The sequence below is a fragment of the Tyto alba genome, unplaced genomic scaffold (genome assembly GCF_018691265.1).
Source record: "Tyto alba isolate M040663 unplaced genomic scaffold, T.alba_DEE_v4.0 Super-Scaffold_28, whole genome shotgun sequence".
In the NCBI taxonomy this organism is placed as follows: Eukaryota; Metazoa; Chordata; class Aves; order Strigiformes; family Tytonidae; genus Tyto; species Tyto alba.
Genome location: NW_024881302.1, coordinates 17354126 through 17373818, shown reverse-complemented (window position 1 = coordinate 17373818; position 19693 = coordinate 17354126). Strand labels below are relative to the sequence as shown.

At 58.8% G+C, this 19693-nt stretch overlaps 1 protein-coding gene across 3 annotated transcripts; it reads right to left on the bottom strand.

Moving 5' to 3' along the window:
- Nucleotides 1–326: 326 nt before the first annotated feature.
- NLRC3 (NLR family CARD domain containing 3) lies at nt 327–19015 on the bottom strand. 3 transcript variants are annotated; one of them, XM_042798910.1, is made up of 19 exons: nt 18660–18748; nt 12596–12741; nt 11851–12111; nt 9001–10744; nt 8654–8740; nt 7852–7935; nt 7484–7567; nt 6894–6977; nt 6701–6784; nt 6163–6246; nt 5234–5317; nt 4074–4157; nt 3874–3957; nt 3518–3601; nt 3122–3205; nt 2921–3004; nt 2599–2682; nt 2312–2395; nt 327–1824 (listed from the first exon to the last, which is right to left on the bottom strand). In XM_042798910.1, the coding sequence occupies exons 2-19, from the start codon at nt 12600–12602 to the stop codon at nt 1734–1736; spliced, it is 3282 nt and encodes a 1093-aa protein (XP_042654844.1). In that variant the 5' UTR covers nt 12603–12741; nt 18660–18748; the 3' UTR covers nt 327–1733. The 3 variants fall into 3 exon arrangements, with proteins under 3 accessions (XP_042654844.1, XP_042654845.1, XP_042654846.1); XM_042798911.1 differs by lacking the exons at nt 11851–12111; nt 12596–12741 and having other exon boundaries at nt 18660–19015; XM_042798912.1 differs by lacking the exons at nt 327–1824; nt 2312–2395; nt 2599–2682 and having other exon boundaries at nt 3122–3198.
- Nucleotides 19016–19693: the final 678 nt, after the last annotated feature.

The window sequence follows — 19693 nt, the reverse complement described above, 5'->3', positions numbered from 1 at the left end:
TGCAGGGCACCGGAGCTAGCTCGGGGTTGTTGATTGCTCTCTCCGTTGGTGTTTCAGGTAACGTTTCAGCTCAGGGTTAGGCACAGGCTTTGGGCAGAGCTGGACCCGAGCCTCAGTCTGCCCTGAAATAACGGTGAGAGAGGTAGGACTCCGATCCCTCAGCGTCACTGTGTCCTCTTGGAGAGCGTGCGCCAGCCCCTGACACCTCGTGGCACAGCCCTGAGCCCCCCTGTCACAGCAGTGCAGGGGTGGGGCTCCGCAGCCCGGGCAGCGCAGCGCACCCCCAGGGTAGCGTAACGCAGGAGAGGAAGGTGGCACAAGGCATCTTCTCAGCCAGGAACCCATTTATTTCCCAGTATGTACATACCGCGCAGCTCAGCCCGGCGTTTCTCTGGGAGCAGCCCACACTGGTCCCCAAAGCAGCCGCTCGCTGCCCCGAGTGCAGCAGCAGCGTGTCGCAGTGTGGGCTCTGGCTGGGGTGGAGTGAGGAGAGGGGACAGTGGCCGGAGGAGATGGAGGGGGGGGGGGGGGTTGCCCGGTTTGGCTCCTGGTCCACCTGCCAACCTGGCACCTTCTGGAGAGTCACTGGGTCTCTGCCACGCGCGCGAAGGCGTCACCCGGCACCTCTGCTTCCAGCAGCCGCCTGCCCAAAGGGTGACGTGCCAGGGACAGGCCCTGCCTGCAGCCGGGACGTCGGGAAGACGCATCCCGAGGTCACACAACTTGTCACCGATGACAACAGCAGGAAACCCAAGAAGTCCAGCCTGAACTCAAGAGGCAGAACTTTGTGAAAAGGCAGTCCCGGTGTAGCACCAAGACGTGCTGGAGACGGCCCATCCCCGTGCAGTGCTGTTCATCTTACATTCACCCTCCCACTCCTCCTCCCGTTATCCTGAGGGCTCTTTATTTCCCAAGGTCACTCCTGATGGTTCCACTCCTATGCCTTGGGATTCCTGTCTCTGTGGTAGAGAACAGCACAACCGAACTCTTGGGATGTGCTTGGCCAGCACCAGCCTGTTACCGAGGCCATGGCAAACCTCACAGGTTGCACTCGCTGCCTCAGACCCTGCTCTGAAGTGCCCAGGTCCAAAGCACTGCTCTCATCTGAGCGAGGAACAGCAAACCTCTCGCCTCCCCCTGGGATTTCAAGGGGAGCCCGCAGCACCAGGCTGTATTTAGCCGGGTGAGAAGGGGCTGCTGTGAATCCTGCCCGTGTTTCAGCTGGCTCTCCCGGGATTCCTGCCAGAAGCAGCTGGAGAAGAGCTGGCACTGAGGGCAGAGCCCTGGAGCCCCGGCTGGGGTGCCGCAGCATTTGCCGACTGGGGCTGGGAGAAGAGCAGAGCTCCGGGGTGGTCAGGATGCGACCGGCCTGGGGCAGGGTCTGAGCACAGTGCTGTAACCCCGCGGAGATCACGGGAGGGGGCAGGTAAATCACCCACGAAACCAAGAAGGGCTGGCACGTGGGATCTGCCCCCTCCTCCCTCCTTTTTGCATTTCGCCCATTCCTTGAAGCTCCCTGGATGAACAGGATTGTGGGCGTGCGTCCCTCAGCTTTCAACGCTAGCGAGTCTTGACCCTCCTGCACTGCTGATCCGGAGGCCAGGGCGCTCAGGAGCCCTCCTTGCCCCAGCTCTCCTCCCAAGACGGGCGGGCGGAGGCCGAGCAGCTCCCTGCGAAGGCACGCTGGCCAAAGGGACCCACCGGGCCACCCCCCTCGCTGCGGCCAGGCACCCTCACACGTCCACGACGCAGTCGGGTGAGTTTGTCCGGATGGCGTCAGAGATCATCTTGGCTCCCGACTGGCCGATGCGGTTCCCCTGCAGGCTGGGAGCAAAACGGAGTTCAGGCTGGGGCAGGAAGCAGAGCAAGATTCCTTGGTGGGTACGAGGGTTTGCTCCCCAGCTTGGCAGCGGCGTTTATCTGCACCCTCCCCATGCCATCCAGGAGCTCCAGTTGGGACCCGGTCACGGGGAACTCTGGGTTTGAGAGCCCAGAGGCAGCCAGGTGAGAAGCTGGAGAAAGCCCCTGGGGAGCTGGAGGGTCTGAGATAGCCCAACCCCTGTGACATTTTGGAGAGTATTTGGCTTTTGGGGTGGTTCTTCACCCCAGAGAGGAGCTGTGGGGTCTGGAGTTGTGCGGCTGTGGTGGCTGTCACGCCGGGAGGAGCACAGGGCACCTTGTCCCCTGCCCCCTGGGGGAGACCCCTGTGGGGCAGCCGGGAATGGGCAGTGCCAGTGGTGGGGAGGGTCCCCCGATGCTCCCCGGGGTCTCCCCCATCCCTGCCTTCCCACCCAGCGCAGCAGCCACTTACTTCACGTAGGTGAGGCCGTGGTTGCCCTTCAGAGCGGTGGCAATGCAGATGGCTCCGTCCATGCCCAGAGAGTTTTCCTGCAGGCTGAGGGAAGCGGGAGGGTCAGAAAGCACCAGCCGGGGAGACGTGGCCACCAGGAGGGGATGCATGGCGTGGGCATCGGGAAAAGCCACCAGCTCAGGGCTTTGCCCCACTGAGAGCTGCCAGCCTGGCCGTCCCCTCGCTGCTCCCGCCAGGAAGGTCTGGAAAGGCTCTTTCTGGCTCATCCCAAGGAGCAGGATACTTACTTGAGCTGGCGGAGGCTGCGGTTCACCTTCAGCGCGTTGGCCATTGCCTTGGCCCCTGCCATGCCGATGGAGTTTCCCCGCAAGCTGTGAAGGAAGGCAGGTGGTGAGGAAGGACGGCCTGGGACAGCCCCACGCTCCCCGGGGGCGAGAGGAGCTGGGGGAGAGGCGACCCCGCGCCAGTGAGTCAAGGGACAGGGAAGCCAAGTCTGGCAGGCCATGATGCAAGGGCAGAAGTGGTGCTGAGTTAAGGACCAGGGCCTCGGAGCCCCCGAGGGAGTGGTGTCACCACCATGGGGACTTGGTGGCCCCACCGAGCACTTACTCCAGGATCTGCAGGCTCTTGTTGACCATCAAGGCTTCTGCCAGGGCTTGGGCACCGGCTGCGCCAACTGAAGCCACTTGCAGGCTGCAAGAGAACAAGGACCCTTCAGCACATGTTGTGAGGTGGCCACGGCATGGTAATTAGACAAGCTAATTAGACGGGCTGCGATGCCATAGGCCCCGCCGCAGCCCGGGTACTCACTGCAGATCTGCCAGGGTTGTGTTGACCTTCAGCGCGGTGGCGAGGGCGGCCATCCCCTCGTCTCCGATGGCGTTCTCCTGCAAGCTGACACGCGTGTGCTGCGTCTGCCCGCGGCCCAGGCACCCGGGGGAGGAGGGGGACGGGCAGCGAGGGGCGGCGAGCAGGGGGCAGGCTGTGCCAGGCTTTCCCAAACGGCTTTGGGGGGGCCCCGGGCCCACCATGCACTTAGAGCATCCCCAGCCAGGGACATGCGATGGGGACGCGGGAGGGACTGGAGCGCAGGGAGGAGGCAGCAAGCAAAGCCACCTCCCCTGGGGCAGCGTGAGGGCAGAGTCCTTGGGCAGGTCCCAGCGGGAAGACGCTGCCCAGGACCTGCCCACCCGTGTCCCCACTTACTCAAGGCTGGCCAGGCTGCCGTTGGACTGTAGTGCTTGTGCCAGGGCCGTGGCAGCTTTTGCCTGGATGAAGTTCCACTGCAAGCTGCAAACAGGGAGAGAACGGGAGGTGAAATCCGGGGCTGGCGGGACGCCCCGATCCCTGCAGGCTCAGCCCCCACCCGCTCCCAATCCAGCGCGGTGGGAGCTGACCCATGTGCAAGACCTCGCGGGTCCCTCCGGGATGGCGCAAGACACGTCCCGTGGCAGGCTGACCCACGCTCACAGCCTGGAGGGGCTGAGGCCCCGGAGCACTGTCCCTGCCCCGCGTCCACCCAAGGGGGCTCCAAAACCACCCAGGTCCGAGGGGAAACTCACTGGAGGGACGTGAGCGCCCGGTTCTCTTTCATCGCTAAAGCAATGGCCTTGCCGCCTTCGTCGTGCAGCAGGTTCGCCGCTAAGCTAGAGGCAGGGGACAGAGGAGACAAGACACACACACACACACACACAGAGTTTGGGACAGCTCCGGTGACACTGCGCAGCAGTGATGGGGCCCACCGGGGGCCCACGGGACTTACTCCAGCTTCCTGAGGGTGCTGTTGGCCCGCAGGGCGCGGGCGATGGCGGGGCCTCCCTCCTTGCTGATGGAGTTCTCCCGCAGGCTGCGGAAAGATGCGGGGCTGGGGAGGAGCGGCCGAGGGAGGGCACCGGCTGCTCCCCCAAAGCCCCCTCACCCCCCGCTCTGGGGCTTGAGACATCTACTGCGATGACAATCTGTCTGATTTGCATCCCAACCAGCGCCTGCACCTCCTTTCCCTGCATACCCGCCAGTACAGAATCACAGAACGGTTTGAGTTGGAGGGGACCTTGAAGACTATCTGGTTCCACCCCCCTGACCCGGGCAGGGCCCCCTTCCCCCAGCCCAGGGGGCTCCCAGCCCCGTCCAACCTGGCCTTGAACCCTTCCAGGGAGGGGGCAGCCACAGCTGCTCTGGGCACCCTGGGCCAGCGCCTCACCCCCAGCACAGGGAAGGATTTCTGCCTTCTATCTCATCTAAATCTCCCCTCTGTCAGTTTAAAACCGTCACACCTCATCCTATCCCCACCCCCTGATCCAGAGTCCCCCCCCACCTCTCCTGTCCCCCCTTTAAGCCCTGGGAGGCCGCTCGAAGGTCTCCCCGGAGCCTTCTCTTCTCCAGGCTGAAACCCCCCAACTCTCTCAGCCCGGCCTCCCAGGGGAGCTGCTCCAGCCCCCCCAGCATCTCCATGGCCTCCTCTGGCCCCGCTCAAGCAGCTCCGGGTCCTTCTGCTGTTGGGGGCCCCCGAGCTGGCCCCAGCACTGCAGGGGGGTCTCCCCAGAGCGGAGCAGAGGGGGAGAATCCCCTCCCTCTCCCTGCTTGCCACAGCATTTTCATTTCCACTCCCTGCATCCCCATCAGTATCTGCATCTCCACTCCCTGTGCGTCCTACAGCTGTGGACACTGATGGCCCATCAGGGCTTTTTCCCAGCCTCCTGTCCCTGCTGCCATCATTTCATTGTGAGACACGGATGAACAGATACCGTCCTAAGGCAAGAAAGCTAACGATGGAGAGCAGATGCAGCTGGAGGAGGGACAGAGGTTGCTTTCAGCATCCCAGAGCACTTGTGGAAACAACCAAGCCCAAGCCCAGACTGCCAAAAAGTTCCTGCGTCCCAGCAGCAGCTTTTGGCCAGGGTGGCCGGAGGGACTGTCACTTACTTGAGGTTGATGAGTCCCTTGTTGGAGCAGAGCGCCGCTGTCAGCGCGGTGACCCCAGCGCTGCTGATGGAGTTGCTCTGGAGACTGAGACAAAAAGGGGGAAGGCGTGAGGACGGGTCAGCCTTGGCATCACAGGTAGGCTGCTGCGGGGTCGTGTTTGGTGTGAAAAGTGCCCGTTTCACTGAGAAATGGGCATCTCCCGGCCACAGGAGGTGGGGGAGAGCCAGGGCTAAAGGACCGACTTTGGGAGCAGCCAGGCCAGGATCGGCATCTCCCGCTCACCACGGCAGCACCGGCCCCACCGAGCAGAAGTGACAGGGCTTGCCAGGACGTTGGGGCAGCCTTGTCCCCATCCGGCCATCACTGCTGCTGGATCAGATGGGCATGTTGTTCCTGCGGGTTTTGGGTCCTTTTCACGCTGTGGGAAGCTGCTGATGGACCCAGGGAACTGCAGCTCATCCCCAGGAGCCATCAGCCCCCTGCTCCGGCCGGGCGGGAGGCGATGTCCTCTCTGGCTGCCGATCGAAGGGGGATGAAGGTCGCACCATCCCACCCTGCCTCTGCCAAGCCCCAGCCCATTACTTTTCTTGCTGGCCAATTCCCATCACTTTTGAGAGACAGAAGACCCACAGCTACTAGCAGCCTCCAAAAGCAGAAAAAAAAAAATCATCATCTGGGTTGAGGATTAACTCCTTCAGTGCTTCCTTGGTGAAGGCAGGGCCAGCCCGGCTGCCGCCGGCATGGCCTGGGGCTGCTACATGGTGCTCCAGCCTGCCCGGAGCACCCACAGCCCAGGGGACGTGGGGTGGAAGAGACATGGGGAGGGTCTGGGGTGGTACGAGGGGCTCTGAGGGGTGGGAGGTGTTGCTGGAGTGAGATGCCTGGGCTGGTGGGCAAGCATGAGACCAGGAGTGGAGGGGGGAACTTACTCTAGGCTTTGCAGACTGTGGTTCACCTTCAGAGCTTCAGCCAAGGCAACCGAGCCGTTGTCACCTACCGAGTTGCTGGAGAGTCTAAGACACAAGAGGAAGAGGAGGCACCACTGACAGCCGTGCTGCAGCCAGCTTAGATCTGCTGGAAAAGGATTCACCTCCCCGCCAGGCCCTTCCTGCTCCAGCAACAAGCATGAACTTGCTGCGGTCTCATTTCCAACCCACATACACCTCTGTTCTTGCATGTTGGTTTTGAGCTGAAATAGCTTTTAATGTATCCACAGGGCCCGGAGACCCGCCGCTTGCCTCTGCTGGAGGGAAGACTTGGCACCTCAGTTCTTTACGTGGCTCCCCGCACCCCCAGAGATACGGAGAGCATCTCGGCAGGGCCGCTCCGAAAGCAGCGCCGCGGTCCTTGGCCCCCTCCACCCACGCCAACCCCCCTTGGGCAAAGCTAGCGGGGCCCATCCTGCCCCCAGAACCCGGGCGATGTGGTGCTGGCGTCGCCATCCCTCCGCCTCGCCGCTGCTCTTACGTCAGCTCCTTCAGGGTGCAGTTCTGCTTCAGCGCCTCTGCTATTTTCCTGGCACCGCGGGCTCCGATGGCGTTTTTCTGCAGGCTGCAAAGGTGAGGCGGGCACCCGTGAGGATCAGGTGCCCCGTCCCCCGCAGCGGCACCTGGGTCTGCTGGGTGGCTGGGAGAGGGGACAGCAGGTCCTGGTCACTCACTGCAGGGTTGTCAGCCTGTGGTTGGTCAGCAGGGCCTCGGCCAGGAAGGTGGCCCCGTCCTCCTTGATGTTGTTGTGCTGCAGGCTGCAAGGAGAGAGGAGAGGAGCCAAGCCGTGCACGGCAGCCAGCGCAGTGGGGCGAGGGGCTGTGCAGGGCTGCAGGGTGGTGGTCGCCTGCCCTGATGTTTGCTTGCCCCCATCCCTGATGCAAGAAGAGCATCGGGCCCCCAAGCATCCCTGCACAGGGGTCTCCCTCCCTCCTCTCCCATGGGAGATGCCTCCTGCCTTGCACCAGCACCCTGTGAGATCCCAGGCGAGGTCTGGACCTGGACCTGGACCTCAAACTCAACTTGCTGAAGCTGAGAGGCAGGAGGGTCCCAACATCTCTGGCCCAAGGCTGCCCTAGTCACCGGGTCTCTGCAGGCTCCACTCATGGTCGCTGCCCAGCACACCCAAACCAGGTTGTGCCCAGGGTCTCCCCACCTGGGAGAGGACCTCGACGTGCAGAAAACCTCGGTGGGACAGGACAGGGCCGGAGGGGGCTTGTCGTGGGAATCTGCTGCTGGAGGTGCTGCAGAAGTTGAGACTTACTTCAGGGAGAACAGGACTTGATTTTTTTTCAGCGCATCAGCCAGTGCTTTGGCTCCGGTGGGGCCGATGGAGTTGCTCCGCAGGCTGGGGCAAGACGAGCAGGAAAGCCAAGATTAGCAAAGCCGGAGTGGCATGTGCCTAGTTTAAGGCAAATGCCCGCAGGTGGCACAATCTGAGGCACTGCTGAGGTGGGACGTCAGGCTGGCAGCTCGCAAGAGTTACGTTCCCCTTTTGAGTGGTGGTGGCTTTGGGGGCTGGAGACCCTCCCCAGCTTGGTCAGGCTGGGTGGGATTGGGCCCCACTGCGGCCATGGGAATGGTTCCCAGTGGGGAATGCGTGGCAGGAACTGGTAAAGGGGGAACACTTACTCCAGCGCCATCAGGCTCCTGTTCACCATCAGCGACCTGGCCAGTGCCTTGGTTCCCTTATTGCTGATCTGATTTTCTGCCAAGCTGCCCAGAAAAAAAGAAAAATAGGGTGTTTTTCAGGAGAAGGAGGCTTTCACAGCTCCTGGCATGTCTCTAGATGCAGCTGGGATGGGTGAGCGGAGGAAAGCCATGGGGAACGTTTGGTTCGTGGTACAACCATGCAAAGTGGTGGATGCTCTGAGGTCTGCTCTCCTGGGGTGGACACCAAGGCAGGAGGTTGCAAGGACAGGGTGGGAGTTTCTAGACTTAAAATCCATTCATGTCATAAAAAGGGAGCTCAGGTCGCAGCATGGGCGACTCTGTGTGCAGCCACAAAGAGGGGCAGGGAGGTGGGGAAAGTGGGGACCAATCTGTCTGGGGGGAAGCATCTCCCTGCTGGGGGTCAGGAGTCTGTCCCCTCCATGTGTCAGATGCTCTGTGCGGAGCCTGGGGTGTCCAGCAAACAGCCATGACCTTGGGAAGCAGCTTGTTGGGATAACCCATGGAGTTCTACACAAATTTTTGGGAACAGCAGTCCCAGGAAGGCTGAGTGAGAGAGTCTGCCCAGCCATCGTGAGAACACAGTGGGTAAGGTCACCATGCCTGGCTGTAGGAGGTCGTGTGGGGCTGTCCCTGTCACTAGGCATTCTGGGGAGCCAGTGGGAGCGATGTTCCTGGAGGACCCTCACCCTGGTTTTGAGGTGTCCCCAGCTCTGCTCCGCATCAAGACAGAACAGCCTGTCTGCCCTAGGCCAGGTCCTACCTGAGCTTCTGGATCTGGCAGTCCTTCACGCTCAGCACACTGCCCAGCAGCTCCATCACGTTGTCCTTAAACTGGTTATTGTCCAGCCTGGAGAAGATACAATGAAAGAGCAAAAGCAAGTGTTCAGAGAACAGTGTGGAGGAAGGAACTATCCTCCCGTGACATCTGCCCATCACGGGTGGAGAGTCTCAAGCACAGAAGCAGGGCTGACCCAGTACCATCCCCAGGGCAGCTCTCTGCTGATGGGCGACATCGGTGGGCCCGTGTCTCCCATCAACACCCGAGATTTTGAGTCACAGCCCGGCATCCCTGCTTGCTTCTCCCGATGCAATCCAACCAGAACTCACCTGAGGTTGTGGCAGAAGAGGAGCTGGGAGAGCAGGCTCTTACAGACGTTGTAGGTGAGGCAGTTGGAGAGGTTTGTCTCCTCCATGCAGACCTCAGAGACCTGCAGGAGATAAGCCAGGGCAGAGCAGTTCACGGGGGTGAGCATCCCGGCCAAGCTCTCGTTCTTCATTGCTTCTTCCACAGTCTTAGCGATCTCCGTGTGCTGAATTTCGTACAGGCAGTGCATGGTGTTCACTGTCCGCGAGGAGATGACGTAGTCGGTGTTCAGGCAGCCCTGGAGGAAGCTGATCGCTTGGCTCCTGAAGCTGTTGTGCTCATCCTTGACCAGCAGCCACCCAGACAGCAGCTTGTTCACCTGCGGGGAGAGGAGCCCGGAGAGAAAACGCACAAAGATGTCCAGATGCCTGTCCTCTGCCTGCAGCGACCTCTGAACAGCACTCTTGAAGTGGTTGAGGAAACCCAGCTTGGGCCAGGACATCCCGCTCTCCGTGAAGAGGTCAAATATTGCCCGCTTTGCAGCTGTGTAATAATAAATAGCCGCTAGAAACTCCTGTATGGTTAAGTGGGAGAAGTAATAGGCTGTGAAGGACTGAATCTCTTCCTTGAGCAGGAGCCGACTGCACAAGCTGCTCTGCAGCAAGGAAAGGTCAATGCCATATGCCTTCATGTCCTGCTCGTAAAACACGTATTTCTTTTTTAGCAGCCCGTAGAAGGCCAGTCTGCCCAGGCTGCCCACTATCTTCTTGCTGTTGTTCACAGCCTGCTCGATCCTGAGTGTTTCTCTTGGCTTTTCTGGCCAGTCACTGCTCAGAGCCATTTTAAAGTAATAGGAGTAGATTTCTGATAGGGTCTTGGGGACAGCGGTTGTTCCCTGGGATTGGTCCGTGCTATTTTTTAGGTAATAACCGATTGAAGAGCCATAAATCCAGCAAAAGCCAGGAACGGTGCACATGACTTGTAGCGACCTGTTAGCCCTGATGTGATGCAGGACTTGGCCGGCTAGGTCTCTGCTGTCAAGGAACATCTGGTCCAAGAAGTCCTTCATCTCCGCAGCTCCAAAACCTCGTATTTCCGTCATCCGGTCAACAAGCCCGCCGGGGATTTGGCTGGCTGCTGTTGGCCGCGACGTGACCCAGACAGAAGCCTCCTGCAGCAGGTTGCCACGTATAATGTTGGTGATCAGGTTGTCCACTTGGATCTCCTTTTTGGGATCGGTGCATACTACCGTGTTGGAAAAATCCAAAGGAGTCTTGAACTCATCCAAGCCGTCGAGGATGAGCAGGGTCCTGGCAGCTCCCGCTGAGATGCAGTTCGGCTCGGTGATGTGAGGGAAGGCCGAGCAGATGAGCCGCTCGGCAGAGAGCTTCTCGTAGGTGTTGAGCTCCCGGAAGGTGAGGGGCAGCACGAAGATGATGTCCCTGTTGATCTCCCCCTTTGCCCAAGTGTAGACAAAGAGCTTCACCAGTGTGCTTTTGCCAATCCCAGCCACTCCGATAGTGACAGAGATCCGAGGTGGGATGCTGACCTTGGAGAGAGGCAGGAAGAGCTTCTCCAGAGGGATGCTCTTGGATACATTTCGCAGGCCTTTGGTGGCTTCAATCTGCAGGATGTCATGCTCCTTCTGCTGGATATCAGTCGGGCCTTCCACCAGCAGCAGGTTCGTGAGTCGCTGGAAGGGACCCGTCTCCAAGCCATTCCCATAGTAGTTTTGGAGGCTCTCCAGGTGCTTCTGCACCATGGGTTCTGCACAGAGAGGAATGAAACAGGGGGGTGAGGAGGAGGATGGTCACTACAGGTGCAAATGAGAGGCACTGCTTCACTTTTCTGCCATGACCATGCAGAGGGAAACTGCACTTATGTCCAAGCAGGAAGGTGCGTGCCAGGGTCCAGAGGGCAATAATAGGCTTAAATGGCCCTGACCAGCCTCACCCATCAGCCCAGGAGCCCGTTTAAGTTCAGCCTTGGGCCTTCAGCCCCTGCCTAAGCTATGTTGTAGGAGCACTTGTCTACAGGGCCATCCATCGTGCCTGTGCTTGCTGTGGACCTTGTTGATCTGGACCTTGATCTTGGATCTCATCGCTCTGCACATTCCTGGTGACCACTGGCCTGTGTCTGAACCTGGTTGCCCTTGCTGGACCTGATCCTGGCCTCTGGATTTTCTTCCCGGCTAGACCTCAGCCCTGCCTCATTGCCATGGACTTGTCTGATGAGTTAGACTCTTGGCTGAACCTGGTGACCACCTCTGGACCTGTCCTGCTCACCTAACCCAGGTACCACAGCCCCCGGTACAGCGTATTTAAGCCCTTCTGCAAAGGCTGGACATGCAGGGAACGGTGCTGCGAGAGATTCAGAGCAGACACCAGCCAAGGTTGGAACCTTCCAGCCAGGAGGAAAACCAGGGAAACCTCTCCTGGCAAGAGGGTTGCAAGGAGAACCTGAAGTTGGGGAAACCACCAAGGGATGGGGTCAGGGATGCCCAACCATCCCCCTCCCACCACCCCCCGGGTCCCAGCCCAGCTCCTGGGAGTGGCTGGTGTGATCTGGATGTCGAGGACATTAAAGACGGCTCAGACTGCCCAGAGACATGGGCTGAGGGCAGCAAGGGGCCTGGCAGAAGGTCCCTCAGACCTGGCAGAGAGCCCTTGTGTGTGTGTGTGTGTGTGTGTGTGTCCGGTCTGTGTCCTTCCCCAGCGGACACCCTGAGATGGCACCGTCACTTGCATGGGCCGCTCCCTTGGGAGCTGCCAACGCTGCCCAGCTCTGTGCACATCTTGGGGCGCTCCAGCAGGCACCCCCAGCCCGGACGTGTGTGCAGACACCCCGCGTTGGGTCCAAAGTGGACTGCCTACCATAGACAGTGATGTGAAGGTAGAGCTGGGAATTGGTGGTCTCAATGAAGGTCTGCAGGGAGCGGGAGGCGTAGCTGCCCTTGTCAGCCAGGACGTCCACCACCGCCCGCACCTGCTCGGGCAGGGAGCTCTCCTCCTGCGCCCGGCCAGCCTCCTCCGCCGTGAGGAGGTCCAGCCTCCGCAGGTAGCAGATGATCTCCTCCAGGAACTGCGGCGAGATGGACCTCACCAGCTGCTTGCGGTAGCGGTTGATCCAAGCCTCTGCGGGAGAGGAGAGCTGGAGGGTTGGCTCTTGAACAAGCCCTGGGTACGCTGCTCAGGGGGGATGGGGAAAGGCAGCAGTGGAGCCCGCCATCTGACCCTGAAGGTAGCAGGGGGTAAACTAGACCCCTCCAGAACGACCTGCCAAAGTCCTCCTTGAGATGATGCCATCCCAAAGCTGTGGCGGGCTGTTTTGTCAGGAGCTGCTTGGTCAAGGCAGCAGCTCTTGAAATTGGAGTCAAAGAAACCAAAGAACACAATCATAAAATGACATTTCCTCCTGGAAACCCATGCAGAGATAAAAGTCTGAGAAAGATCATTTATCTTTGGAGGCAGCCATTCGCCTGTGCCAGCACAGCAGTCCCCAAGCCCTTGGGCTAGGAACTGCTGTCAACCCTCATGCCTTGGTGCCCCACGTTGTCCCATTTCTTAATCCGAAACTCCACCGAGATGATGGATCTCCAGCTGCCCAGCCACCACTCACCTTCCATCAGAGGCCTCCCGTGACATGGGTGATCCCTGGGTGAGGAGCGCTGTGTTGGCAGCAGCACGGCCGTCCCATGGACCGCCCCGCGTCCCCCTGGCCGGCTCACAGCATCAGTTGAGGCTCCTTAGCCTTTATCCATGTTCCTGGTGGAGGAAGAGGAAAAAAATCAGGAGCAGCGTGGGAGGGAGCCCACCTTGAGCTAACGTGGTGCTGTGGTTGAGCCAAGGATCCATTTGTCAGCTTTTGGCTAAGGCCGGAGTCCTGTGGACCTGGCAGGGGCAGAGTTGGGACCATCACGCTGCAGCATCTTTGGCCAGACCTCACGTGCCACAAACTCGGTGCTTTCACCACCACTGCTTATGCCGGAGCCTTTCTTAGGCAGAAGGATTGCGTTAATTGCCCTGACGATGCCCCTGTGCCATCCATGGATCACCCGGTGAGTGCCCGAGTGCCACCACTGTCACCAGAGGGACAGCAGAGCTGTGAACCGCTTGCATGTTTTCCTTCTCTGTGTTGTGAAGGAAGTTGTGGGGCAGCAGGCAGAGCGATGAAAGGCCCATTTCAGCTTCGAACCCACCTCGCCGCCGTCTAGAGCCTCTGTCAGGGCTTGCTGAGCGTGGCCAACACCACATCCTGTTGCAGAGCTCTGTAGATGCTCCACTTTCAGCAGCACTAGTGATTCATCGCCTGGAGAAGGAGCATCTACCTGCTCCCTCCCCCTCGGCTGCTGCCAAACCACACTGAGGGTTTGGTGTTTTATTTTCAAGAAGCATATCCGCTCATTGAGTCCAATTGTTTTTTCAGCAGAGGTGGCGAGGGCAATGCCTCCATGCCTGAGGGTTCTCCCAGCTTCACCTATGTTAGCAGATAGCGTTGTGCCGTGGCCTCTCCACCAGCCCCAAAGTCGTCTCCGGGAGCTGGCCGTGTCCAGGTGGGAAATTCTCAACCCCAGGGGCTGTCTGACCACGGCAGCGATGCAAACACAGTGTCCCAGCGCCCTGGCCTGTGTCCTGGCACAGCACCCTTTCCTCACCTCCCCCTGGCCTGCAGGATGCTCTACAGCCATGCGATCACCTCCGTGCCTGCCGGTCAGAGGCACTTCAAGGAGGTCCCTGCCCACAGGCAGCGTTGCCTTTGCCCAAACCCACTCCTGAGTGGAACGTGGGCACCAAGGGGGCTTTAGTGGAGCCTTGCCAACAGATACAAGTAACGCTCGCCTTCTTTGGTCAAACCCAACCTCTTCCAGGGAGAAAGCACAAATGTAGCCTGACCAGGGAAACTTGGTAGAGCATCTGGTCCATGGTGCGAGGTTAAGGTGCTTGGAACATCGCCTTTGCAGGCTCTTCTGTTCACCCTCCTGCCAGGAGATCCCTGCTGAGCTTTATTTCTCCCACCAGCAGCAGCCCCCGGCTGCATGGGTGCTGGCCAGGCTGCAGGAGGGAGGACCAGGTGGAGCATCTCCCAGAGCCGAGTCCCTCACAGACCCCACTGGCTGGATCTCTCATCGAGACCCTCCTCGCTGCATGTCCTACGGAGCGGGGTAAGTCTCCGAGAGGCGCTGGGTGACAAAGCACCAGCCCATACCCAGATGGTTTCAGCCCATGTACAGGTGGGGGTTGCTGTTGTAGCTGGGTCTGAACCCACAACTTTTCCCTCCAAGAGGGAAAACCGAGTCCTTCCGCCCTTCCTCGGCTGCCCAGCTCTGACCCCCTGGTTTCAGAGGTGGCAGAGGTCCACGCTCCCCACATGGCAGTGATGGTGGCCCCACAGCAAAGCTGTTTACTCCATACAGGCAGCAGCAGCTCGCCTTGCTCTTCACCCCCCAGGCAGTGGCTTGGTCAATTAAGATACCGTCAATTAAGAGAGCCTGGTGAGCAATTCACAGTGAAATTTTCACTCTTACGTCTTCTTGTCTCTAATTGGCCTGGAAAGTTCAATTAAGTCTTCGAACACAGCAGTCCCCAGGTCTCTCATCTTTACTGTGCAACCAAGGACACAGATAAAATGAAAGGGGGTTTTGCTGCTTGCAGCAATGTTCCCTGCAGCCCTTCCTCTGAAACCCGACTGGTGAGAAAAAGCCCTTTGATGGAGGGAAGCCTCCTCTAACACCAGAGATTATTTGATGGTGTCCTCCGCTGCTACTTCAAAATGTGATCCTGCTGCTGGGAACCAGCAGCCGTGGGTCATCTCACGCAAAGGCATCCAGCCACAACAATAAAGCAGCAGAAGACATAAAGCAGCAGAAGAAATCATGCGGTGACTGCAATTTTTTTCTGCTTCCAGCAGAAAAGTTTCAGGTGCAGCTCTAGGACCACCCAGTGATGCTGGAGGCCGCATCCTAGGCAGAGGCCAGTCAAAGCCAATCTGTAACCCTTACAGAGCTCCGAGGTGTTTCCAGGATGCGACCCAGCCCATCCCAAAGCTGCTGGGATGAATCATCTTCTGGAAGTGCCGCACTCCCCCGTGCTTGAGACTGGAAAGTGCCGTCCACGTCCATCCTGCGTGCACGGAGTGGGTTTGCAGACGTTGCTCGGCCAGGATCAAGCAGGGACAAGTGCTCGTCCCTGCCCCACCAGCGGCTGGAGAAGCAGTGACCCAGCAATGGCTTGGTCTGCCCTGCCTTGCACTGGGCAGAAGCTGGAGGGCGAGAAGCTGTCCAGCCAAACTGATGAATGATGTCAGCGAGCCCCAGGGAGGGAAAAGGGAAATTTTCTTCACAAGAACCTGGCATTAACACTTTTTTAGCCTGGTGGCATCCAAGAGCCCAGCCCGGGGGAAAATCTTCCCACCCGAGGATGTCCGGAAAACATGGATGTGTCTTTCTAGCAGCTTCAGTTTGACATCCCACCGTCCCTCCATGTCCCACCACGCCTGTTCGCAGGCGGTCTGCGCCCAAAACCCATCAGTGCCTGGGAGCCACAACCGCGGCGCTGGGATGTCCCCGACCACGCGCACAGACAGCCCTCTGCCAAACAGCTGCTGCGTTTTCCACCGTGTGCGTCCTATTCCGAGGTTCAAACTGCCCGGCATCAAGAGTGGAAAACACAGACCTAGACGTAGCTGCTTCTGCTCATCTCTGGCTCTAATTATGTACATGCACTTTTGCTCCTGGAAGTCCAACGTGGACCAAAAGCAGCTTGCCAAGGGATCTGAGGTGAAGGGACAGTCCTGGGATGACCACAGCACGAAGGTGGCTGGAGATAACAGATATTTACTGTCTCTCTGCTCTACCCAGCCTCTCAGATCTTCCCCCTGCCAGGAGGTAGCTTTAATTTTCATACGGCAGCCGTCTCCCCTGACCGATCTATCACCCTGTGCTTTGGGAATCTGCTGGGGACTCGGGACTGTCCCACGGCAGGAGCTATTGCAGCCGCCGCCAGCAGCATCACGACCACGTCGGGCTGCAACACTCAGCAGTTGGAAATTTGTGGTTGTCGCCACGCTGGGGCTCGTGGGCAGATCCACGGGCAGCATCAGGGGACACCGGTTGGCACCTCGGGCAGGGTTCTCCAGCTAGCAGAGCCCCGGGGACCCGGCTGGGCTGGGGACAGGGCTGAAGGGTGCCTAGTCTAGATGGGCACCAAAGTGCTGGGCAACAGCTCGTGGACGGCTGCAGGGACCCATGCAAGGAAAACATCAAAAAATGAGCTGATCTGCAGTATGTATGTACATTTAAGGATTTTATATGAACTGATAATTACATTGTTATCCTGAAGGAGCGGGGGAAATGCCCACGCCACCACAGCTCCATGCCCCCAAACACGCCGAAACCCTCAGCCTGGCCATCGCCTTCTCCCCACCCCATCATCGCTGGGTTTGATGGTGCAGCCACTTCCCCAAAGGTCTCCAGTTTGGGGTGACACGTCTGGGTGCAGCTCAAACCCCAGCAGCACAGCACCCATCTCACCGCTGCTCTCCCTCCCCCAGACACAGGAACGGAGAGAAACCAGCCCCGCGGGACCTTCCCACCGCTTCCTGGCGCGCTGGGTTTCCTCCAGCGAATCTCAGGCTCCTTTGCCTGAGAGCTTTTCCTTATTTCTCCTGCCATACATCCACCCTGAACTAATCCTGTTTCGGAGGTCAGGGAGCCGCACACAAACATTTGCCAAGCCATCATCTCCAGCCACCCCCGTCTCAGCTGAGCAAACCCTGAAGCCAGGATGCAGACTGCCACCTTTTGGCAGACCCGAAAAGAGTTCACATTATTAATTTATGTTAATTACACAAAGCAATGAAGTATCTGCTGCATGATACCCAGTTATGAAACTTGCAGATTTGCAGGTAACTCAGTTATCTAAGTTTACATATGACTTTCAGATACAGTCTTTTTTTTTTTTGTGTCTGTTTTTAATGTAGCAAAATTTATTGCAATTACAGATTGCAATTACAGCTTGCAATTACAGAGTGATCCCCTATGCCAAATCTAACCCCTATCAGGCTTTTTTTTGTTGTTTTTTTTTTTTTTTTTTCCAAAACCCCAACCAGAATAACAGTGGGAGTTAAAATAGTGAGCTGTGGAGGTGAGGAGCCATGAAGGACCCCTGGGCTGAATGCCAGCAGTCCCAACACTAAATATTACCAGAAAAAAAGCAAAAATCAATCTACGAGTAATTCCAAGCAGCTCAAAACAAAGCTAATTTCAGAGAGGAGGTCTCTCGCAGGATACTGCTACACCTTGCAAGCTGCAAAATGAAGAATGATTCGTTTGCTGAGCTGATCGTGCCTCCAGGCCACTTCACCATGGACACGCACACAGCTGATTGAAAAGCGGATCCTCCCCCTGCAAACAGCTTCTGCCCTTCTCGCCTACGGGATCTCAGGACATCAGCGTGAAAATTGGGAAGGAGCTGCAGCCAGCCTGCCTCCGTCACCAACGCCAGCCCCAGCCGCTCGGCCTCGGAGGGGACGCAGAGCTCCGGGATGCCGAGCGGTACCCACCCCAAAGGTGACCGTGAGGTCTCCAGAAAGAAACTTTTGTGCAACGTGGACATCCTTTGTGCCGAGCTCTGCCCAGGCCGCCCCGAAAGGCTGGCCTCGGGTAACCCTTCCACGCGGCCACCAAACCCCAGACGCTGGTGACGTCTCAGTGGGTGACAGCACCCAGCCGGTGCTGCAGCTGGTCCCCTCCCCAGCAGTCCCATACCCATAGGGTTCGTAGTGGCCCTGATGACCTTCGAGTGCTTAAATAACAGCAGGATTAAGCCTAACGCGCTGACGCAGCCCAGCGTGCCACATGTCCCCGCCGAGCTCCATCGCCTCAGCCTGCTCCCTGCGTCTCTGGGTCCTGCCCAGAGCTGGGACATCCCCTGCACTGAAAAGGGCCACAAACAGAATGAGCTGCAGCTCTGGAGACCTCGGTGCTGCCGTTCCCACTGGCTGAGCTCCGGGAAGGCCATGCTGAGCCCACTTCCCGAAAGAGGACGTGCAGGTGCAGCTCTGGGTTTCAAGGCCCATCAGTCCTGGATTGCCGACAGACCCAGGGCCCTGCCTCGCTCTTTGGTGCAATTTTGCACTGTGCCATGGGCGAGTATGTTGCTAATCTCACCCTTTTTCTATTTGCAGTATGTATTGGGGATTTTTCTGTGGTTTTGAAGCGGAATGAAGTCCTTAAATGACATTAACATGGGCGCAAAGGCTGATGCTGTACAAGGCTTTGTGCAGGGCAGGGCAGCCTGGCTGCAGCTGCCTTCATGCCTTGGCCGGCGGTAGCAGGCAAGGGGACAGAATCTGTGACAAGTGCCAGGTTCCCCGCGAGGTCCCACACTCCCCTCCCTCACTCAGGGCTCAGCGCCGTGCACCCTCTCCTGCCAGCACCAGCAGCCACGCCGTGCCTGGCCGCTCTGCCGGGTGCTGCTGGCAGTCAGTCACAACTTGCCCATCCCAGGGACCTTCACCCAGCAGCTCCTGGCCCTGCCACGTGTTGGCCCAGCCACTCCATTTCACACGGCTGTCACGGCAGCGGGAGTTCTGCAGCAGCTCATCCCCGTGCGGGAGGGCTGAGTGACGCCTCTCCTTTGCCCTGTACCCCTCCAAAGCAAAACCAGCCCCACCAAAACCTTACCTCGGCCTCGTGCCGCCTTCCCCAGGTCTGCGTGGGAGCAGGAGGGCAGAGAGGACATCCTCATCGCGGCGGGAGGATGCAGCCCCACCGTGCCCCGGCTCAGCCCTTTATCCCCAGTTTCGCTTCCTCCTTGCCTGGATGCTCAAGTTCAAGGTAGAAAATGGAAGCCCCTGCAATTGGCAGCCCTCGCCCTTGGGGGACCCGCAGAGGCGATGGGACCCGCTGGCCGGGGCGATGCTCGGGGCGGCACCTGGGGAAGGTGGGTCCGGCTTCCCCAGCCGCCCACCACCCCCAGTTCCAGCCCGGTGGCTTTTTCTCTCTTTCAGTTTGCTCCTCGCCCCTTCCTGCGCCGTGGGTCTCGCTCGATCTTCCTTCCTGTCAGCGCAGAGCTGCCGCCTATGCAAATCGATGCGAGTTATCTGCAGAAAAAAAACAGCAGCGTGTGGCAACCACCCGTAGCCTACATGACCCCCTGACAGCGAGGTCTGTCCCAGCAGGATGCTCCATGCACAGCCAATTCCCCAGCTTTCTCCCAGGAGAGCCACAAAATCAGGCTGACCGACATCCAGATTATACCAAATTCCCTCAAAGCAGAACCACGAGCTCACCCCGGACTGGGAGAGCTGAGGGGTTTTGTTTCGTAACCCCCTCATTAGCCAGGAGATCCCGTGGAAGAGGCTGGTGTCGCAGCAGCTCTGCCCTTTGCTGGGCCACGCATGGCATGGCCACAAGTAAATTCAAGTTGTATCTTGAAAGAGCAGAATAAAGGGGAAGGAATAGACTCCCCTTCCTCCAGAGCCCTTTTTCTGCCAGTGCTGAATGTTTTCTCGAATTGTGTGAGTTTACCCCTAACGAGGTGGAGCCACTGCAGCAGCGGGACCGGCAGGATCTCCCCTCCCCAGCTCCACTCAGGCAAGTGGGGTTGCTCATTATTTTGCATTTCGGTTCTATAAAACCCTTCATTTGTAAACCTTATAACAGGTTTTGCTGCTATTTAGGCAAATCCTACTCCTGAGATGCTGAGCAGAGGTCCC